This window comes from Peromyscus californicus, unplaced genomic scaffold (genome assembly GCF_007827085.1).
Source record: "Peromyscus californicus insignis strain IS unplaced genomic scaffold, ASM782708v3 Scaffold_14__1_contigs__length_90479793_seg_2, whole genome shotgun sequence".
Lineage (NCBI taxonomy): Eukaryota > Metazoa > Chordata > Mammalia > Rodentia > Cricetidae > Peromyscus > Peromyscus californicus.
In genome coordinates this window covers 71,870,794-71,894,204 of record NW_026294436.1, presented here as the reverse complement: position 1 = coordinate 71,894,204, position 23,411 = coordinate 71,870,794, and the positions used below count along the sequence as shown (strand labels likewise).

At 40.4% G+C, this 23,411-nt stretch overlaps 1 protein-coding gene across 1 annotated transcript in view; it reads left to right on the top strand.

The window, feature by feature from the left end:
* Spata17 (spermatogenesis associated 17) overlaps positions 1-23,411 on the top strand; it is a 174,574-nt gene that overhangs the window by 103,902 nt on the left and 47,261 nt on the right. The window contains 2 exon segments of the mRNA XM_052737958.1: positions 1,887-2,093; positions 6,141-6,289. Of these exon segments, the coding sequence (XP_052593918.1) occupies positions 1,887-2,093; positions 6,141-6,289 (356 nt within the window).

The following is a 23,411-nucleotide window of genomic DNA, read 5'->3' as shown; positions in this document are numbered from 1 at the left end:
TTCACTGCCATTTGCTTTATTCATGTAACCAACCACTTTGTGTTTTCTGTAATAACAAAAGTGTGTTACCCTTACACTAAAATAACTTAAAAAACATACTATCACACATATTAAGGAGTAAATATCAATGTTTGAAAGTAGTTTTAGACATAAAATGCAGTTGTGTTAACATTATTTTATATACAATAAAATTTAGTCGTTCATTAAAAGTAGGAAAAGTTAAATCTGAGGTGACTGGAGTTGGTCTAACCATGGCATCTTTGAAAGTAAATCTGAACAATGTGTTAGAGAAAAGGGTCGCAGATGTTGGTCTCAAGCCTTCACTCATGCGCTTTCACTGCTTTGGGAACTAGAGTCAAGCAGAATGTAATGCACTTTTCTGAATGATTGGGTGTTTAGATTCATTTATCGAGTGGCTGCTGTGTATCTTACATCTTGGTAGACCCTGAGGTTGCCAAAATAACCATAGCACTGCCCTGCTCTCTGCTTGCTTGCTGTGGAAAACTGAAACACAAAGATAACTCTGAAGTAGTGACATATGTAATGGATGATAGTGGAGTAGAGTGGTACCTCCAAGTTAGCAAGGAAGAATTGGGAACAAGGCTGGGGTGGGTACAGGACAGGAACCAACACTTGCGGAAGTGTTGATTAGAAATGTTAAACTTTGCCAGGCAGTGGTGGCACATGCCTTTAATCCCAGCACTCGGGAGGCAGAGGCAGGCGGATCTCTGTGAGTTGGAGGCCAGCCTGGTCTACAAAGTGAGATCCAGGACAGGCTCCAAAACTACACAGAGAAACCCTGACTTGAAAAACCAAAAAAAAAAAAAAAAAAAAGGTCAGGCTTTTCTTGGTCAGTTTTTCAAAGACAGCTGTCCTAGCTAGTACTACCATGGGACTGTTGCTCCCCCAAAGTAACATATGATCAGGGATGTTTATGGGTTAATTACAGCATAAAAGAAAAGTCTGTTTCTTTTAGGAATAACAGAAAGTTTAATAAATTCTTTATATAGTTCAGTGTCTACAGAGGCACCAATCATGCCATCCTAGAAATTTTTACTTTCCCTACAAATGTGAATTTGCATGACTGGTATTTACGCATGCATGTGTATAGATATGTACATGTGTTTTGATTATGCTTCTGTGGAAATCTAATATCACCAAAATATAGTCATATCAAACTAGAGTTCTGTACAGTTTGTGACTCAGATAACATGAGGTTTATAGAAAATGGACAGCTGCTATACTTGAATGTCACATTTGTCACACATTGTGTGCAGAGCCTCTATAGCCCAGCATATGCTGTGCCAAGTCTCGACTGTTGTGACGCAGTGTGTGACAGAGCCAGTCACAGAGCAGCAAGGCCAACATGACCCTGCAGAAGCAGGACACCTGACATGCCCGTCGAGTGCAGTGAGAGCTGGAAAGATAAAGAGTATCCCATATGGATGTGAAATCAGAGTGATTAGCCAAACAGGACTCAAAACAGACACCATTTGGGTGTGTGGTTATCAGGAATTCAAATAATCAAGTATTTATTGAGTACATAATCAGACATTGCACATTTGCCTTCATGTGAACGATGGTATGGCTTACAGTAAAGTTTAAAACATATCTGTCAAGAATACAAAATGGATGGCTTAAGATTCCTCTATTACTTTCCCTCAAATACAGTTTCAGAGTGAATTTTTAAAACATTTATTATGCAATCCTGAAAGTTGCAAAGATTGTTGGTCTAAACCAAATACAAAGGGTCAGTGCTCTCTAAATTCCCCTCTGGTAAACCCAACCCTGATTAAGTACCAAAGTTGGAGTTTAAACTATTTCTCCCTTAAATGCATGAAAATTTCATTTCATATGAAAATTAAAGAAGCTGTGTTCTTCTTTAGATTCCAGGCATATACAATTCACCTTTCCGAAAACAGCCTGATCCATGGGAGCTGCGGTTACAGAAGGCAAAGCCCTTGGGGCGCCAACCAGCCACCAATGTGAAGGCCAAGTCCTACCGCAGCTTCAGCAACTGGCTGGAGTGCACCAGTGCCCGCTCCTTCCCTCAGTCGGCAAGTCTGCCACCTATCAACAGGAAGCGGTGTCAGGTACCAAGAGGACCCATGTGAATCTGTCATTAATGTCTTATCCTCTCTCTTCTAGCCTCTTCCTGTGGTGAAGTATGCGTATCATGACATCTGTTAATGTCACCATTTTCCAGCACACATTTTCTTAACACTGGACTCATTAACACTGTGGGTGACCACTGCTGTTAGCCACATACAAACTCTTTCTATCTTGCCAACCTCAGCCTCTTCAAAACACTCTCCATTTCTCTTTTCCTGAGTCCCATCATGGCCTATTTCACTTATCACAGTGTACTTAAGGCCCATCAAAATATGTCAGAGTGTCATACTATATACATATATACCTTTTTAAATTATGTGCATATAATCTCATCATATGTAATTGCCCAACTGTTTATCCAGTAATGGCTCAAAAGACATGATCACTTTTATGTTAGCTACTTTAAAAATAACTCACAATACCACGTTTTTGACAACACACTACACACTATTAAGTGAAATGTCTTGCAAGTACTGTCTTCCATCCCATGGGAAGTGTTTTTACTCTTTCCATGGTGTTGAATGATTAAAAATGTTTTATTTTTTTAAAGAAAAGGTCTTTCTTACAAAGACTTAACTTTAAATAAGATTTGTGTAACGTTAAAGTTGTTGCACAAAAGGTTGGTAAATGGTCTCCTGGTGTTGGACATTGTACTGAGTATGGATTTAGAACATGGGTTATTTGCAGAAATACTGGACTGTTTTGTGTGAATTGTTACAGTGGTACCTGCAGTAATCCATTATTGCTGGATTTTTTTATGTTTATGTGCTCTCCAACTGACTTAACATAACCTGTTCTCAGATGATACACATATTGTATGTATCATTTGAAATATGACTTTCATTTGAATCATTTAAAAAGTGCCAGTTTGAGATTTGGAAACACTCCAAGATTCACCTCACAGACAGGAAATCTTGACTATATCTGGATTGTGATAGATAGAGTTAGGTATGAAAAGTTCTTTCTGGGCTGCAGGGTAGACTTAGAGAGAGGGAAGGATATTTGTCACGATCCTAAAGTCTCAGAAGGGACAACTCTGTGAACCCTCCAATATTTCAACTGCAGAAGGCAGCTGCCTGTGGCTAGTGTCAATCTGCAACTGGATTGGTCATGACTCTGCAGGTTAAACCTCTGTGCATTGACTCCCTACCCAGGCTTGCTTCTGTGTTCCATCCTTGAATAATCAATGACCAGAAATAGAAAACATAAAGGCTTAAACCAAAATGCATTTGCCTTTTTATAGCATCCCTAGGCTAGTGCGTCTGAATCTAGTTTTCTCATGAGTGTAGTCGAGGGTCAACCAGACTGTGCCTTCCTCTGAAGGCTTGAATGGGCTGTAAGGACAGGAAGGCAAAGAGACCCTCTTGGTTGGCTCCTTCATCCACACTGCTAGTTGTTACCATGTTGTTGACCTTCCTCACAGTGTCCACTCCACAAAGTTGCCCCACAGCATGGCCTCTGACTTCCTTTAAAGAGAGCCATCCTAGAGAAAGAGGCGGGAAGCTTTCAAAACAGAAGCCAGAGCTGATATCCCATGACCTCTTCCCTATTCTATTTGTTCAAGATGAGGGGGCTGTTTCCATCCAAGAACAAGAGACCACTCAGAACAGTGAATAGCATGAAGCAGGGCCTACTGGAGACATCTTAGAGACTACCTGTCCCTGCCTGACACTGAGTCGGCCTCTCAGTAAGACCAACCTGCATTCTACAGCATTAAAACTTCCTACATTGCTATAATTATCTGTGATGTATCTCTGTTCTTTGTAATTAAAACCTCAATTGCCTTTATTTAAATATTTTCCTCTCAAAACTACTAACAAAATAAGTACTATTAGCTGTTATTTTTACGTTTTAAAGGGAATCATAAAACATCTCTACTGAAAATATACATTCTATTCGCTTCTCATTTCTTCCTCTCTCTTTTTTTTTGCTTTTTTCTCATTTAATTTCTTGTCATTTGCTTTTATTTCCATTTTCTTTCTCTTCTTTACTTTACATCCCTCTCTTTCTCTGCATATACCCTCCCATCCTGCTCTTCCTTACCTCCTTTCTTCTTCCATTTTTAACATTCTTTCTTTCTTCTCTTTTTGCTAGTGTTGTTTCTTCCTTTGGGTCCTTCCTTCCCTCTTTCCTCGTGGCTTCCTTTTTATTCACAGTAGGACTGCTGTGTAATCACTGGCTGAGGAACTTTTCCTTTATTCAGTAATTACAGGGTCTACACATTGAGGATGTTTAAGACTGCCCAGATGCCAGTGTTTGAACACGGCATTTGGAATTTGGAAGATGATTTCTTGAATATATGAGACAACTCTGCTAAGTTAAACTTCATTATTAAACTTAGATAAACACTTTGAAATAAAGGATAACTATGCAATAACATTGATCATAAAACAGAAATGCATTTGATTTTCATACCCAAGACCTGGATGGAGGCAAGGCAAAATTAAACACTGTGAAGTTACGGCTGAGAATACAAGAAGGACCCGTAGGATCAGGTTGAGCCTTAGATGGCCACACATTCCAGGAATTGTTGGTTAAAGTGATGACAATGGAAATATCTAAAATTTGAAGTTATTTCCAAAATATAGTAACCTGTGTCACTTCAGGAATGAGTGGGACAGGATATGCCTGAGATCTTAAAGATGAAGCGGTGGCAAAAAGGAGTCAGCATATGTCAAATTTACTAACCAAGGAGGTGCACCATTGAGCAAAGAGGCAGAGTGCTGATTGAGAGTGAGACAAGGAGCCTGACGTGGTCAAGAAGCCAGGTACCCAGAAGAGGAAGCTCATTCTCCTTATGCGCTTGCTTAAACAAGGTTCCTCTGACAGCTCTACACTCAAGAGAACTAGTGAACTCCAGACAGGTAGTAAGGGAGACTGAGGTAGATGTGTGTGTGTGTGTGTGTGTGTGTGTGTGTGTGTGTGTGTGTGTGTGTGTGTGTGTGTTGTGTGTGTGTTTGTATTCTAACAGACGTTTAAAGTGTCTGCTGACCCTGTTGGTCTCAACTTCTGAACTCTTATTTCTTTGATGTTCCTATTGTCCAAAGCCCTTTTAAATTCTATTTCTGAAACAAATAACCATCCTGCCACTTTTGAGGTATATCATATTTGTAATGCCACACTGAGTGTTATACTACATACCCTAAAGGAAATCCTGTTATTACTCTGACTTCCACATGTGAAAACAGGCCCATAGAAGTGACTGGCACTTATTACACAACCAAATATCAATTCTTTAACCATTATATTTGTCAAAGAGCAAAGAGTTCAGCTTAAGATTTTCAATTTCCTTATAACGGATTGGAATCATGATCATGTGTCTTTAAAAAGCAAACTTCCAATACAAATCCATTAACCACTTTCAAATATAGCAATCCTCCTGTCCAGCTGCGGAAAGTACTAGATGATACTGATCTGCCATTTGTGTTATTTACGGTCCATGACTTTTATGGTAACTGGTTCCTATTATTGGTTTCTATTAATGTAAAACATAAGTGAACATAAATGAGGCGTGAATCATTTCTTTTTATTAGCCCCACAGTCTTCACTCAGCGTTCACAGAAGCTCCAGCTGCGACTTCTTAGTAATAACCCATCTAAAGGAGACGTTTTTAAGAATAAGGAATGAGATTAGAAATCTTTGTCCATTTTGTATTATTCCTCTCTAACACAGTGGTGAAAAAAAATATAAAACAGTATGTCGTTAACGACACAGCAAATGCCTGAGCTGCCTTTGGCTCGCCTAGGCTGAGCAGGATGATGGCTGGACTTCTACCGACACTGTAGACTAGGCTGGCCTTGAACTCAGAGATTTTCCTGCCTCTGCCTCCTAGGTGCTGGTATTAAAGGCGTGTGCCACCACCACCTGGCTGATATTCTTGCTCTTGTATTTGCTTGTTTTATTTCTGAGAAAAAATGTTTTAAAAAATAATTGAATAAACTTATTATATTTAGTAGTTCAGCACCACAGTTGTCAGTGTGTCTGGGACTCTTCCGTAGTGAAACACATTTGTCCTCCTGTCTTGTTAGGGACCCTTCCGAGACATCAATGAAGTCCTGCAGCAGCGTTACAAGCCTTTGGAGCCCACCCTGAGGGTGGCAGAACCCATCAACCACTTAAAGCTGGCCAGGGAGGCATTTAAGCAAGAGGAACGGATGCGCAATGTGAGCGACAAGATGTGAGTGCTTAGCTGGGTTGTGTTTGCTGATTCCAATCTTCCAGTATTTCCTGTTAACCTAATTTTATAGAGAATGCTTTCCTTATTTGTTCAGAAAAGTAAAGTCATCCTCTGCCTATTGAGTGGCAATCATTTTACAGTACACAACGTTGTGAGGGCAATTCTGACGGTAGATTGTATATACTCCACTCACAGGGAAAAATGCAAATCCATATGCCACTCCCCTAAAATTCTATTTGTGTGTGTGCTTCTCAAAAGAGAGGAATACCAGTGGTGCTTTCAGAGGGAAAATGACAATTGTGCATGTCTGAAGCTAAAATCTTGAAGTGTCTAATGAATGCATATTTATTTATGATGCTTTCAAAATAACATAATAGAATAAGCACATGTTCTGTGGACTAGCTGTGTTTGAATACAACAGTGCAACACAGTTTCTTACATCAGGTACAATGGAAGAACTAAGTTTAGACTGAGGAGAATAAGTAAAAACAGAGGCTAATCTGTCAGCATATTCAGTGTAAATTATTTTAATAGTGTTGGTGACTTAGGCCTTAACACATAACATTCTTCTCTTTGATGTTCCCTTTCTCTTAAGGTGCTTTGTGCACAATATAGTCACGTGTAATTTATAATGGACCATTGTAAATCTAGAATGGTCTTATTGTTATTATTGTTATTATCCCAGACTGTCTCATGTAATCATTATTGCAGTGTATCTTAACAGTATTTTAGCATTTCATGTACTAAATGATAATGGTAATAATACAAGTGATTTTAATTACAATGTAATAATTTAATATGATATAAACGACTACTATAAATTTCTATATAATAGCATACTATAATATATAAAATGCCATACACAATAACTACTAACCATCACTGTATATTACATGGCAATAACTTATATAATAGTAATTACAAATGCATTAAAATATGTTGTATAAAGAAACAAGAATGACATTTCTCCTTCACAGTGGGTTTTTGATCATTTTATCAGTCAAGAAATATACATATGACTCTTTAGGATAAAGAAAATTTGAACAAATATTGAAAAATAAAAATGTTCACAAACTTAAAGATAAAATGGGCATGCACCCAAAGAAATTGTCTAGGTTTTCATTTTAGAACTACTATTAGTTGTGAAAATAACTATAGGACATTTAGCAGATTCTTTCAATATCTGACCAAGTTAATGCAATATATCAAAAATAAGAAAAAAATACCTTGACCTATTAGTTTTGGGGAAAATACATATATTTACCTCAGAAATTACATAAGATTCTGTGCCTCAAATTTAGGCAAAATATATAGCTTAGTCATGAATACATAAAGAGATATGTCCTGAAATTTTTTTGCTTTTATTTTGAGATGGGTCCTCACCATGTGGCCCAAGCTGGCCCTAAGCTTGGTACCTCCTTCCTTGTCCTTGTCTGTGCTGGTTTCACATGTACCACTACACCCAGCTCAGAATTACTTTTCTATTTTCTTTTTTTTTTTTTTTTTTGGTTTTTTTCGAGACAGGGTTTCTCTGTGTAGCTTTGCGCCTTTCCTGGGACTCACTTGGTAGCCCAGGCTGGCCTCGAACTCACAGAGATCCTCCTGGCTCTGCCTCCCGAGTGCTGGGATTAAAGGCGTGTGCCACCACTGCCCGGCCTTACTTTTCTATTTTCAACAATGCAAAGTTTATGAAAGGGAAGACTCACTACCAAAATAATTGATATTGTTGGTTATCTCATTGATGCTCATGGAGAAGTCAATGTTTTTCAAACATATCATGATGCCTTTTCTTAGAATTTTCTTTATCAGCCTTGCAAGATCAAGCATCAGTGTTATTCCCAAAGCAAGGTGTTTGGAGACTCCCCACAGACCACATGTAAGTAACATGTGTCCCTGATGTAGCTATAGTTTTCCTGCCTGGCCCACAGTCAGGACAAATCTCTCTCACCTGCCAGTCCCACAGCCGCTCAGACCCAACCAAGTAAACACAGAGACTTATATTGGTTACAAACTGTATGGCTGTGGCAGGCTTCTTGCTAACTGTTCTTACAGCTTAAATTAATCCATTTCCATTAATCTATACCTTGCCACTTGGCTCGTGGCTTACCGGCATCTTCACATGCTGTTTGTCATCATGGCGGCTGGCAGTGTCTCCTTCTGCCTTCCTGTTCTTTCTTTTCTCCTCTCTGTTAGTCCCGCCTATACTTCCTGCCTAGCCACTGGCCAATCAGTGTTTTATTTATTGACCAATCAGAGCAACACATTTGCCATAAAGAACATCCCACAGCACCCTGTGGTCTTTGTGAAGACCCTTCATGCTGAAGCATTTGGATACTTCCAGGATTTCCAAGATTAACAAGCCTGTCAGAAATAAGCTAAGTCAGAATTGCTGAAGATTCACTAAGAAGTTCAGACCATTTATGCTTTTGGCAGCAATTGCTTTCAATAGTTAGTGCAAGGTTCGTTCCATTGTAGGAGGTTTGAAATACTGATGCTTTGTAACTTATTCTGAAACAACTGCATTTTTGTATGGTAGATAACCCATAATTGTATCTTGTGTAGAAATGTTAGAGCGAGGCTTTACATGTCTGTTAATGATAAGCTCATGATGAAATCATAGAAAGAAACTTACACTTACACAGAGATGTATGTTTTAAATGTGGAAGACCCTCTTTCTACATTAACAAATTGCCAGAAGTCAAAGGCAGGATGTTTGTTACCAGCCTGAGGCTTGTTCAGTGACCATCTGTGTATCAGTCAGGAGAGGCAGAGCTTTACTTCTGATCACAAGGGCTAGAGCCATAGCACTGCATTGATGTACAGTGCCTTTTGCCTTCATGTCATCATGAAGATGACATTACATTTTATTAAGAGGAATTTGCATGATGCAAGTTCAAACCTTGCCCCCACCCCAACATCAGCAGTATGCTCTTATGCCTCTATTTCCCTGTCTGTCAGGGGCATAGAAATGTTACCTTAAAAGATTGTAAAGAGGCCTGTTAATTACCAGGGCTGGGAAAGATTGCTCAGTGGGCAATAATATTTGTTTCATGCAGAGGACCAAATTTCAAATCCCCAGTACACATGCTCAAAAGGTGACTGTGTGCATCTGTAACACCACATTTTGAGGGACAGAAAGGAGTTCACTGGGGTGGTTCTTTGCTAGTCTAGTTTTAGGTTCAGTGAGACACCCTGTTTCAAGAAACTAGGCAGAAAGGACATCCAGTGTCTTCTTCTGGCACCCACAACCACACACAGGAGCACACACCCCCACACACAATTGCACATAAATCACACATGTACACACACACACACACACACACACACACACACACACACACACACACACACACCTGCATATGCTACAGGCATCATACTTCTGCACAGCAGCTCTCCGAGAAGTGGGAGGAAGTCACATTACAAACACAGGCTTGGCTTCACATACTACTCTAATTTATGGGCCTCAGAAACTTTCACCACTCATTATCCCTTTTTAAGCTCAAGAAATTTGTATTTGACCCCAAGTGTATAAATATGTAGTCATACAAATAACTGATGTAAACCACAATAGAATTTATTTTAAAATAATTTTATATGTACAATTTACAACATATTAAAGGTTAAGCAAACTGAGTATAATAAAATGGAAGTGGTTGTTTATTTTTATATAAAGAATTGAGTTGGTTGAATATTTGAATCTGCAGGAAACAGTATCTTCAGCACTTTTCAAAGTTGACTGGCATTTTGATTTTCAAATCATCAGTGCTGACATTACAGCTTTGCTTAAATACATCGTACAAAATGGCAGAAGTATATTTAGAGCCATTTCAAAACCAATTGGGAATGGTTTTAGTCCCAAGCTAAATTCATGGAACCCTTTTTAAATGAAACTTGTTGGCAACTCAAACAGTAATTTTCAAAATCAAACATTTTAGCACAACATAATGCAGAGATACATGAATTTGATACTTACATATGGAGAATTTCCTGTACACACATAGTACAAGTCTTTGTTTTCCAGAGCCCACAGTCGTGAGTCTGGAGAAGGAACTAGTAGTCAAGTGGGGTTGATACAGAAGGGAGACTAGGCAGAACAGTTGGGGGAGCAATCAGAATATGTTTGTGTACATGTGACATTGTTTCCACAATTAGAGAAAAAGTTTGGAAGGAGGTCACAAAGGGCCATGTTGTCAGTAATTAAATCGCTGTGACAGGTTAAGAGTGGAAGACTTTGTATGGATAGGAATCATTTTACAGTTCATAACAGAACAGTCCCAAATCAGAGCTTCATGTTTCAGGCAATGTCTGTTGGTATCCAATGGCATTAATTGAGGTGGATGGGCTCACCTTAAATGTGGGTACCACCATTCAGTGGATGGGGGTCCTTAAATGAATATAAAAGGAGACTATCCATACAGTGTGACATATGTAAGTATCCATATATAAGTATCAAATTCCCTCCTGTGAAGGAATTTTGTCACAACAGGACAAGTCACAGATAATGATGCATTTATGAAGAAATACTGTGTTCAGTGGAGCTGGTTTGGAAAGTATTACACTAGTGTTGTTGGAAAGTAGTAACATCAGCTGATGTCAGACATTATCTCGTATGAATACAATCTGCGAGTTGTTGTTTCTGTCTGAGAGACTTCAGCTACCACATCATTGCTAATGGTTTCTACAAGTCCAAGATTTGCTTCTGCACTCCAAAATTACATTTTCAGCTCCATCTTCATTTGTACCTCACCAAATGTCTAAGACTTAGTGCCTGACACACTGGCCTCCTTGTCCTTGACTGGAATGTGAATTGTGGCCCCACTTGCCTGCTCAAGGTGGGCTGTGGATCTCCCTCTCCTCCATCACCGTATCCTATCAGTCCTGAAGCTCCGTGCATTCCATCTTACAAGGAGCTTTCAAATTCAACCCTTCTTTCTACTTCAAGTCTTAATGGAAGAATCTGCAATTCCCTATTTTAATGGCCATAAATTGCCTTCTACCTTACCCACCCAGTTTTACTAATGAAATCAAATCATGCTATTTTATTTGGCCCAAAAACTTTCTATGGCTTTCTAATGAAAATATACTTCATACAACGTGTTTCAATCACATTTCCTACCCCCCAAATCCTCTCAGACCCCCCCCATGTCCCTACCCACCCAACTTTGTTATTTTTCTCTCTCCCTCTCAACAATAACAACAACAAAACAAGTCTCAGAAACAAAACAAAAATCAAAAAACAAAAATCCCACAAGAGCACAAAAATGAAAATTGAAATAAACAAACAAAAAACCCATAAGACAAAAATTGCTAAAGCCAAAATGATACAAAAAAGATCACAAAAATATCAAGTTCCTTTTGTGTTGTCCAGCTACTCCCAGGCCTGGGGTCTGCCCTGGAGTGTGGTTGATAGACCGAGTGACTCCACTGGAGAAACTGGTTCTCCCTTTGACTATCGTCAAATAGTATCAGTTGCAGAGAACTTCTTGCTTGGGGGTGGGACCCTGTTTCCACTTCTACCTCTCAGTGCTAGGACCTCATCTGGCTTGAGCCTCTGCAGGTTTTGTGAGTGCTGCCACAGTCTCTGTGAGCTCAAATACCTGTCAGCTCTGTTATGTCTGCAAGACACTATTTCTTTGGAGTCATCTACCACCTCTGGCTCTTACAATATTACTACCTCTTCTGTATTGCTCCCTGAGCCTTAAGGGCAGTGTTTTGATGAAGACATTTCATTTAGGATTGAATTATCCAAAGTCCCTCACTCTTTACAAATTGCCCAGTTGTGAATCTCTGTGTTAATTCCCATATACTGCAAGAATAAGAATTTTGTTATGAGATTGAGTGAAGCCCTAATCTATGGGCATAGCAGAATTAGGAGTTATTTTATTACTATGTTCATTTAACAAAATAATAGTACATTCTCCTGTTGGCTTATGCCCTAGTTAATGTCAGGTTCCTGACTACTTTAGCAGTGTTAGGTATAGGTTCCATCTCTTGGAGTGTGCCTTGCATACAATTAAAAAGTGGTTGGTTATTCCTATAACATTTGTGCCACTATCATACATATCTTGCAGACAGGTTGCTACTGTAGGTCACAGAATTTGTAGCTTAATAATATTGATGATTACATTTCTCCTCCTGTACTATGCAGAATACCTTCCAAATCATAATGGCTTACAAGTAAGGGTGAAGTTTTTAGTTGTGTACCATCTTGATTTCTCTGTTTGATGACATAAGTAAGCATTGTCTTTTGCAATAGGACTTTACCATCAGGTTGTGGAGAGCAACCAATAACCCTGACAATGGCCTGTGATGTTTGCTGGTTTCCATGGGGTCCACATAGCCAACAACAAGATAAACCCATTCCTGGCACTGAAGGTTTTACTTGGTGGCATAAGATGCCTTGTTATGTCATTCTCTCCCTATTATTTGGTGACTCGATTTAGATTCCTTTCATATGTATATATTTTAGGAAGTTTCTACAGTAATAGATTTCCATATGAGTTTTCAATTGACCTTTAGTGTTAGTTGTCCTCCCCCATATTCCCTCCTTTACCTTTCTTTCCCATCTATCTCCCTACTCAATCCTGCTATTCTACTTTCTTCTTTATCTGTCTATAATGGTATATTCTATTTCTCCTTCCTTGGGAGATCCTTCTCTCCCCATTAGTCCTTACTAGGTACCTAACCTCTGAAGTTATTCAGATTGTAGCACAACATATAGAAACCTTACCACAAATAAGACAAAACATAAAATATTTATTGGTGGGGAGTCTGGATTACCTCACTCAGGATTTTTCCTGTCTCCATCCGTTTACCTGCAAATTTCATAATTTAATTTTTCTTAACAGATAGAAAATATTCCATTCTATAAATGTACCACATTTTCATTATCCATCCATCAGTTGATGGACATCTGTGCTGTTTCCAATTGGTAACTATTATGAATACAGAGCCGCAATGAACATGGATGATCAAGTGTCTCTGTGTAGGGTGTAGAGTTCTTTGGGCATTTACTCAAGAGTAGTATAGCTGGATCTTGAAGTAGAGCTATCTTCCTGAAGAACTGCCACAGTGATTTTCGTAGTAGCTATACAAGTTTGCATTCCCACAGCAATAAATAAATGTTCCCCTTGCCCCACATTCTTGCCAGCATGTGCTGTCATTTGTTTTATTGATCTTGGCCATTCTGACTGAGGTGAGATTGTATCTCAAAGTATTTTTTATTTGTATTTCCCTGATGACTAAGGGTGTTTAACATTTATTTAAGTGATTCTTTTTTTTTAATTTACTCTTACTCATTTATAGGTATACAGTGTTCTGTCTGCATGTGTCCCTGCAGACCAGAAGAGGGCATCATTATAAATGGTTGTGAGCCAACATGTGGGTGCTGGAAACTGAACTCGGGACCTCTGGAAGAGCAGTCAGTGCTCTTAACCCCTGAGCCATCTCTCCAGCCCCTATATAAGTGATTCTATGCCACTTGTGTTTCATATTTTGAGAACTTCATTGAGTTCTATACTCTACTTTTTAACTGGGCAGTTTGTTTTGTTGCTATTCAGACTTTTTTAGTTCTTTATATATTCTAGGTACTAACCCTCTATCATAGGTATAAATGGTAAAGCTCTTTTCCCATTATGTAGGCTGCTGCTTTGTCCAAATAATGCTTTCCTTTACTGGACAGAGCTTCCAAGCTTCATAAGGTCTTATTTATTAATTGTGGGTCTTAGTGCCTGTGCTGTCAGTGTCCTGTTTAGAGAATCCTTTTCTGTGGCCATGAGTTCAAGCCTGTTCCCCACTTTCACTTCTAACAGATTCAGAGTATCTGGTCTTATGTTGAAGTCCTTGATTCATCTGGAGTTGAGTTTTGTGCAGGGTGATAAGTGGATCTATTTTAATTCTGCATGCAGCCATCCCATGTGATGAGCACCATGTGTTGAAGATGCTGTCTTTTTCTCTAGTGTGTCTGTAGGTGTGTGTCTTATGTCCTCATCTTCAATTTGATACTGTCAATCAGTGTGTCTGTTTCTATCCAGTATCATCCTGTTTTCATTATTATGGCTCTGTAATACAACTGAAATCTGGGGTGGTGATACTTGCAGCAGTTCTTTTTGTTGTTGGTTTAGCTATCCCAGCTTTTTTGTTAGCTTGTTTGTAGTAAAATATTATTTTCAGGTGTGTTACTTTTGTTTATGTTGCATTTGTTTAACTCTGTGAAGCTGTGTTACTGTGCCTGTCTACAACACCTGATGGTCTAATAAAGAACTGGCCAATAGCAAGGCAGGAGAAAGGATAGGCGGGGCTGGTAGTCAGAGAGAATATATAGAAGAAGAACTCTAGAGGAGCGTGAAGGAGCCAGAGAAGGAGGAGGACAACAGGGATCGGTTACCCAGCTACACAGCAAGCCACTGAGTAAGAGTAAGATTTACAGAAGTAAGAGAATGGGAAAAGCCCAGAGGCAAAATGTAGATGGGATAATTTAAGGGAAACTGGCAAAAAAAACAAGCCAAGCTGGGGCCGGGCATTCATAATTAAGAATAAGCCTTAAGATTTATTTGGGAGCTGGGTGGCAGGCCCCCTTAAAGAGTAAAAGATGAACAACAGTACTTGTTTTCATAAGAAGTTTAAGATTGTTTTTTAGTTCCTGTGAAAAAATGTTTTAGAATTTTGATGGGGATTACATTCAATCTGTAGATTGCTTTTGGTAAGATGGCAATTTTTACAATACTAATCCTACCAATCCATGGGCACAGGAAATTGTTCCATCTTCTGGTGTCTTCATTTTCTGTCTTCTGTGTCTTAACATGTTCTCCTTGGTTGGAGTTATACCAAGACTAAACCTTCAAGCACATAAGCCTGTTAGAGACATTTCAGATCCAAACCATAATTCTTCCTAGAGCCTCCACAAAGAAGGCAGCCTTCCAGGGACTCCATTTGAGCTCAGTGACACTCCTCTCAGACTTCTGACCTTCTGAATCTTACTACTAAATTTGTGTGTGTAAGCCACCAAATATGCAGTAATTTATAATAGTGTCAAAAATATATAAAATCTCTCCCTAAAGGTGTTCAAATCTGGAGACCCAGATTAGGTGTTGAGATTAATTATAAGCCTGAACTGAACTTGGGGGATCCTTTGGAAACAGGGACTCAAGGTTCTTTCATAGTTTTGGAGTAAAAGCGTAATTGATGTGCCCTCAGAAGAGCACATCACCATTCTATCATGTTGTAGACATGCACATTTCTATTTTAGACTCTGCATCCTGGGCTGGAGAAATGGCTCAGCTGCTAAAGGGAAGACCCACAACTGGAAAGACAAGAATCTGCATATCACCAATGCAATAGCTGTCTCTAGTTCATATATATGCTAGATAACCCTGGATCAGAGGAATAATCGGTCTTTTAGAAAAAGTCAAGTTTATTATCTAATAATTATTCAGAGCAGGTAAAATGAGAGCTAGCCTATAAATATGTAGTAGCAAAGTAAATTAGCAACTCTGACTCTTGAGCTCCCCCAAAGCACTGTTGAACTAATCGCGAAAACATGCAAAACATGCATTTTATCTGTTTTCATGTCCTGTACATTTCCAACTTGACTTAGATGGGACCCCTAGTAAATGCTGAAATACTCACTTCTAGAACTTTTCTAGTGTTTCTAAAGACCAGTATCTTTTCATGGGCACTATATAGGCAAAATGTTATAGGAAAAGTTAAAAACTAGGTTAAAATAGCAGCCTTTTAAAGGACATTAAAATATGCTGCATATGGATAAAAGATCTGTCTGCATTTATCTGAAGAGGGAAGAAACAATACATTGCATAACTACTTTACTTGTGTGATTAAACAAACACTTTGGACCTTTATAATTTCCACATTTCTGAACTGTTACTATATATTATGATAACAGGGATTATCATATATTTTTTGATGTTGCCTTAACAATTCAACTTTTATTTGTAACTCTTCCACTTATTTTAATTACTAGCACAGTGTGCAGCATTTATTAATCAGCAGAGCCCTTTAAAGTTAAAATATGAAATTAGCTAACCCCTTTAATAAGACTACTCCAAGCAAGCAGTGATAGGAGAGCAGTTTCTGTGCAATTGCATTGCCCAGCGGGTGCTTTGGGGTACCACTGAGCCTGATTATTCTGTTGATAAGGATTCCTAGGCCTCTTCCAGCTAATTTCTAGTGGGAAGTCACAATGTTCTGCCTTCGTTTTTCTAGCTTAATTTTTCTGATGAAGTTCTGGTTCTTCATAGCACTGGGGAGCATGATAATAAGCCTTTAAGAAGCTCTAGAGTCTTCTAAAAGAACCCTGTGTTCACCAGCATGTGGGAAGAATTACACTCTCTTATTGACCATGCTCCTTGGAAGAAACAAAACTGCCTTCAATGAATGACCAAAGGACACTAGAGTTCTGTTTTATCCCTAAAGTCCTCAAAATCTAAAGAAGTTCGACTTACATTACATCATCTTTGTAATTTGTCATTTATATCTAGTCTAGCGATATACTTGAGAATATTGCACATAGTCTACGGAATAAGACAAATAACGGAGAGATGTTCTAGTCCTTCCATCAGGCTTTGTCATAACTGAAGGACTCTTTCAATACAGTGACTGGCATACGAAGGGAAAGTTTACTGACTCAGTTTTCAGTGCTGGGAATCTGTGGAATTTGTTTCATACTCACATACATCTTTTTGTTAGTAAACATTTTAACACCTGGACTTTCGTTCTCTAATAACCCTTGTACACTCTCATATAATCCCTAGTGCATTTCAATTTAGAGGTCAAAAGTGTGTGAAAGACTAGAAGAGACCTGAAGGCTGAACAGAAGTTAACTGAGCAAAGCGAGGACAGGAACATAGGAGATGGCATGGATGAAGCCATTCCTATGCTGGAAGCACACAGCTCAGGGGTTCACTTTGCTCTCCGAGGCACCCTGTGAAACTTGACTACAGAAGACACAGCTGATGGTTTTCCAGTCATACTTGTGATAGAGCATTTATTTTACTTAACTTGAACTATCAAACTGGCTCACTCAAATGATAGGCTTGGGATAAAGACATATTACATCAATGGACATATGCCCTCAACACAGGAATCGAGTATGGATTCGGGGAGCATTGTCATGTTAGGCAGATACACTCCTTATGACACTATGAGTAAAGATTCCTGATTGACTTGATGACTTCTGACTTAGATGACTGACTAAATAGTGATGATCTTAACGTAAACATAAATAGGAAGCAAGCATAGGTGGATTAATAACATAGGCTGATGATTGATAAGATGAATTGTGTTGTGCAGCAGCACTTCTTCTTATTTGAGTTTCCTACTGTGGACCTGCTGAATGTCACTAGTGCACATTGGAAAAACATTATTTTGTGTTAAAGACGTGTCTGTACATAGAGATATAGAAATTATCACTGTAAAGTTGTTGACTAAAACCATGGTGATGAAAAGATGCCCTTCCCCTCCCAGGAAAAGCTATACAGAGATTTGATATAGGTTTCTAGAGTTTGCTTTAGTGTTAGGTCAGTGGTTCTTAGTCAAGGAGACTGAAGTGTATATTGCCTTGGGGTTTACAAGTATAGACACAGAGTCAGACTTTGGATCACAGATAGTTCAGCTCATAGGAATATATGTTTGGAAAATATGTCTAGTTGATTCTGAGCCACAGTTCTTGTTAATTTAAGCAATTGGCAGAGCAACACACACACACACACACACACACACACACACACACACACACACACATTAAATAACCATCACCAGCTTCCTGACTCTCTGGGCTCACCCTTCCTTAATCCACTCTGGCAGACAACAGCCAAATCTGCCACCAGTCCCCAGCTCTCTCAAGTGAAGAGCACCAACATACACACAGGCATGAACAAACATAGCCTTCCTCTGTCGTTTGTTGGCCTTGTGCTTCTATCTACCACAAACATTACATTTCACTTGTGGGTGCTCCCAAGTTCCCTGTACCCTCCTAAAAGGGGAATTCCATCTAAGTATGCTGTGTCTTCCACCCCTATATCTCTGTTTTTCAAAGTGATAATTGTATGGAAATACCTTCCTTAATGTCAGAGAAACAAGAGTGGTTGGAATAAGTGGATTCGGCTGTCTAGGAGAGGAGATTTAAACTAGGTTCTAAGGATGCGCAATAGATGAACTTTTCAAGAGGAGCGTAGGAGAGAGACAGAAGCACAGAGACAGAATGGGAGAGGAAGACAGAACAGAAAATGGGCTGGAAAGGTAGGCTGTACACAGAGAACGCTGGACAGTTGGAGGGTAATGGACAAAGTCTAAGCAAGATTGAAGGTTTGAGGCTTGAATCAATAGGAGATTGAGCTTTATGATTTGAAGATTTGAATTAACTGTCACTAAAAATAAGTGGGTTGGTGAGAAACCTAGAATTATGAATGACAGTAATAAGATATATGAAAAGAGGGAAAATTAAACAGTTGTAAAGGAAAAGGGTACTCTGTTGGTATTATTTAGAAAATTATATTAAGTGTATTAACATTCAGTGTCCATTACAATAGCTCATTTTCCCTGAAGCCATTTCCACCTCCTGCTTCCTGTCCTCTAGAACTGCCTCGTCAGATGATGAGTCACTAGTATATGTCACAGTAACTCCATTGCTTCTAAGCCTTTCGTTCTAGATTGGGCCAGTGAGACAGCTTCGCTGGGAGGCACTCGCCACCAACTTACAACCTGTGTCCAATTGCTTGGACCCACACAGTGAAAGGAAAGAAGAGACTTCGAAGTTGTCCTCTGATTTTTACATGTGCTCCATGACCCACATCCCCGATGCACATACATGAAATAAGTTTAAGGATGTAATAAAAACATGATTATTTCCCCAGACCTGCATCTTTGTTAAGATTACAGAAACAATAGAGCAGCCCCACTTCTTCTATAATGTGGAGTCCAGGCAATTGAACAGCACCCACTAAAAGCACAAAATACAACTAAGAATATATCTCAACTTTTAAAGAAATTTTGAAATGAGTTTATAACTAACCAAAATTTGACTATCAGCTACTTTGTGAGAATTAAGTTTCATAACCATTTATACTTTACTTGAGGTCTAAGTAATTTTATTAATATTGAGATAGTTATTTAAAGATTATACAGTATCTATTTTAAATATATACAGCTTATACACATATGTACACATACTTAAGAGCACACATACATGTGACTTTGATGAGTCGCTGTGGCTAAATGAAAGTAGGATTACTATGTGAGCCTTGGCTGTGCCTTCAAGAAAGCAAACTGCACAAACACAAAAGACAAATGTATACAAACACAAAAGTGTGCACAAACACAAAAGACATATGTATTGAAATGCTGTTCAAGAAGAGAGGGAGACTGAAATGCAGCAGCTACTCAGTACACTATCTTTGAATACAGGACTCGTGGGCCACATCAGTTCTGCAAGTGTCTTATGTCCATCCCATGTACAAATTAGCACTGAAAGACCATAGTCTGTCTTCATGAAAGCTGTTTTCCCTATATAGATGCAAATCCTTCGTGTTTCCATAACTAACTTTGTAAACTTCAAACTTCACTATTTCAATTTCTTAAATGTTAAATCTTACTGGACAATATAAAGGAGTTCATTGGTAAAAATTAAAAATAAAATGAAAATGAAGTAAGACTTTTCCTAAATTTATTGTTTAAGGAAATATATGGACACAATAATAAAAATAAAATTTTAACTTAGACTTAGATTTTAAAATATCTTGTTTTAATTAAATGTATCGTGAAAATATTGGGAAATAGTAATGGATTAATTAACATTTGCTGAACTTCAACTTTACTTTTTTAGACTCCATATTTTAAAATATTTCTCTCAGTGGGTTACTTTACCTTGCTGTATATTTTTATTTTTCAAGTTTTGCTTTGCTTCTAAATATAACTTTCATTTGAAAAAAAGCACCCAGTTCTTATTTCCTGGGCACCATGTCTCCTTGGATTGTGTTTATTAAAAACTATGAGTTTTCTCCTGGTTACTATAGGATGACACCTGTTTCCTCTGAGGTTTTTGTTTTTCCTTCATTTTTCCCAGTTAGGAAACAAATCTAGCTGTGAACTGAGTGTGTGATTGAACTTTTGATGGAGAGACTTCATTACACCACAGTGACCTTTTAATTAAAATATTTCCCAGGGTTGAGCCTTGAGCACATATCTCCGGAAGTATTTGAGAAGGTTCAGCTGACAGTTCATTTACAGATGAGCAAAGGAGGAACCAGATGAGTTGGCTGTGGGATGAAATGGTTCCATTCCATCTAGTGCCTCCCTCATCTGGTTGCACAGTGCACCGTGGGGGCTGGACTCTCCGTCTCTTAGGAATATATGGATGTATGGTGTGAAGACAACGGCCAGGGACTCACCTCCTCCCTAGGTGACTTTGGATCCACTTTCCTCAGTGTTTTCCTGCAGTTCCCAGCTTCAGTTCCCAGCCTCTCCCAGAGTTCTACAGGACAGATCGATTTAGTTTCCTTGGGCATCAGCCTCTTCTGACACATTAACATTCATTTTTCACAAACTTCCGCAGTCAGTTACAAGTTTCCAATCTTCTTCCTCCCTTCTAAGAACCCCTCGCTGTCTCCAGCTCATGTTCTTGCCTTCTGTCATCTTTCTCATGGATGGCTAGAGCGATTTTGTTCCTTTACTCTTATTTGGTGAGTTCTGTTGAAGATTTGGCAGAACCAGCAAAGCAAGTCACCAGGTTACACCAAGAGCATACCACAGTGACAGTGCTGTGGGAGTGTGGGGTCACCAGGTTACACCAGGAGTGTACCACAGTGACAGTGCTGTGGGAGTGTGAGGTCACCACGTTACACCGAGAGTGTACCACGGTGACAGTGCTGTGGGAGTGTGAGGTCACCAAGTTACACTGAGAGTGTACCACGGTGACAGTGCTGTGGGAGTGTGGGGTCACCAAGTTACACTGAGAGTGTACCACAGTGACAGTGCTGTGGGAGTGTGAGGTCACCAGGTTACACTGAGAGTGTACCACGGTGACAGTGCTGTGGGAGTGTGAGGTCACCAGGTTACACCAGGAGTGTACCACGGTGACAGTGCTGTGGGAGTGTGGGGTCACCAGGTTACACCAGGAGTGTACCACGGTGACAGTGCTGTGGGAGTGTGAGGTCACCAGGTTACACCGGGAGTGTACCACGGTGACAGTGCTGTGGGAGTGTGAGGTCACCAGGTTACACTGAGAGTGTACCACGGTGACAGTGCTGTGGGAGTGTGGGGTCACCAGGTTACACTGAGAGTGTACCACGGTGACAGTGCTGTGGGAGTGTGAGGTCACCAGGTTACACTGAGAGTGTACCACGGTGACAGTGCTGTGGGAGTGTGAGGTCACCAGGTTACACCGGGAGTGTACCACAGTGACAGTGCTGTGGGAGTGTGAGGTCACCAGGTTACACTGAGAGTGTACCACGGTGACAGTGCTGTGGGAGTGTGAGGTCACCAGGTTACACTGAGAGTGTACCACGGTGACAGTGCTGTGGGAGTGTGGGGTCACCAGGTTACACTGAGAGTGTACCACGGTGACAGTGCTGTGGGAGTGTGGGGTCACCAGGTTACACCAGGAGTGTACCACGGTGACAGTGCTGTGGGAGTGTGGGGTCACCAGGTTACACCGGGAGTGTACCACGGTGACAGTGCTGTGGGAGTGTGGGGTCACCAGGTTACACCGGGAGTGTACCACGGTGACAGTGCTGTGGGAGTGTGGGGTCACCAGGTTACACTGAGAGTGTACCACGGTGACAGTGCTGTGGGAGTGTGAGGTCACCAGGTTACACCGAGAGTGTACCACGGTGACAGTGCTGTGGGAGTGTGGGGTCACCAGGTTACACCGGGAGTGTACCACGGTGACAGTGCTGTGGGAGTGTGAGGTCACCAGGTTACACCGGGAGTGTACCACGGTGACAGTGCTGTGGGAGTGTGGGGTCACCAGGTTACACCGAGAGTGTACCACGGTGACAGTGCTGTGGGAGTGTGGGGTCACCAGGTTACACCGAGAGTGTACCACGGTGACAGTGCTGTGGGAGTGTGGGGTCACCAGGTTACACCGAGAGTGTACCACGGTGACAGTGCTGTGGGAGTGTGGGGTCACCAGGTTACACCGAGAGTGTACCACGGTGACAGTGCTGTGGGAGTGTGAGGTCACCAGGTTACACCGGGAGTGTACCACGGTGAGAGTGCTGTGGGAGTGTGAGGTCACCAGGTTACACCAGGAGTGTACCACGGTGACAGTGCTGTGGGAGTGTGAGGTCACCAGGTTACACCGAGAGTGTACCACGGTGACAGTGCTGTGGGAGTGTGAGGTCACCAGGTTACACTGAGAGTGTACCACGGTGACAGTGCTGTGGGAGAGTGAGGTCACCAGGTTACACCGGGAGTGTACCACGGTGACAGTGCTGTGGGAGTGTGGGGTCACCAGGTTACACTGAGAGTGTACCACGGTGACAGTGCTGTGGGAGTGTGGGGTCACCAGGTTACACTGAGAGTGTACCACGGTGACAGTGCTGTGGGAGTGTGAGGGTTAGTCTTTCATGTCGAACCACTAATTCCTAAACTAATCACAAAGCTCAAAAGAAAACAAGATGCTGCTGGATGCACCAAGGCACTCCTCTTACCATCTGGCTCCAGCATGTTTTCTGGCCCACATGGTCTTCAGCCTCCACGCCAGGTGCTTCATTCACATGAGGTTGCTGGTTGCTCATAGCAGCCCCATGTGGAAGCCAAGACGCATGAGGCCAAGTGACTAGGCATGGAAGTAGAGGAGCAAGGGAGAGCTGAGGCGTGAGTAGGGGTGGGCTGACTCCAAAGCACTGTCATTCCATCCAACCAGCTGTGCCTTCACCTGGGGTGTGCTATGAGATTTGAAGAAAACGGATTTCAATAAGAACTGCCCGTACTGCTGGACTGTTGTTTTGCCTTATTTTTTTTTTTGAGATTGATACAATTTTGAGATGAAGACATTTTTGTTTACAATATGAATTTTGAAAAATCTGGCACTTTTAAATTGTTAATTGGATGTTTAACATCATAATATATTTAAAACTCACAAAAATCCCAGTAGAAAAGTTTGAGT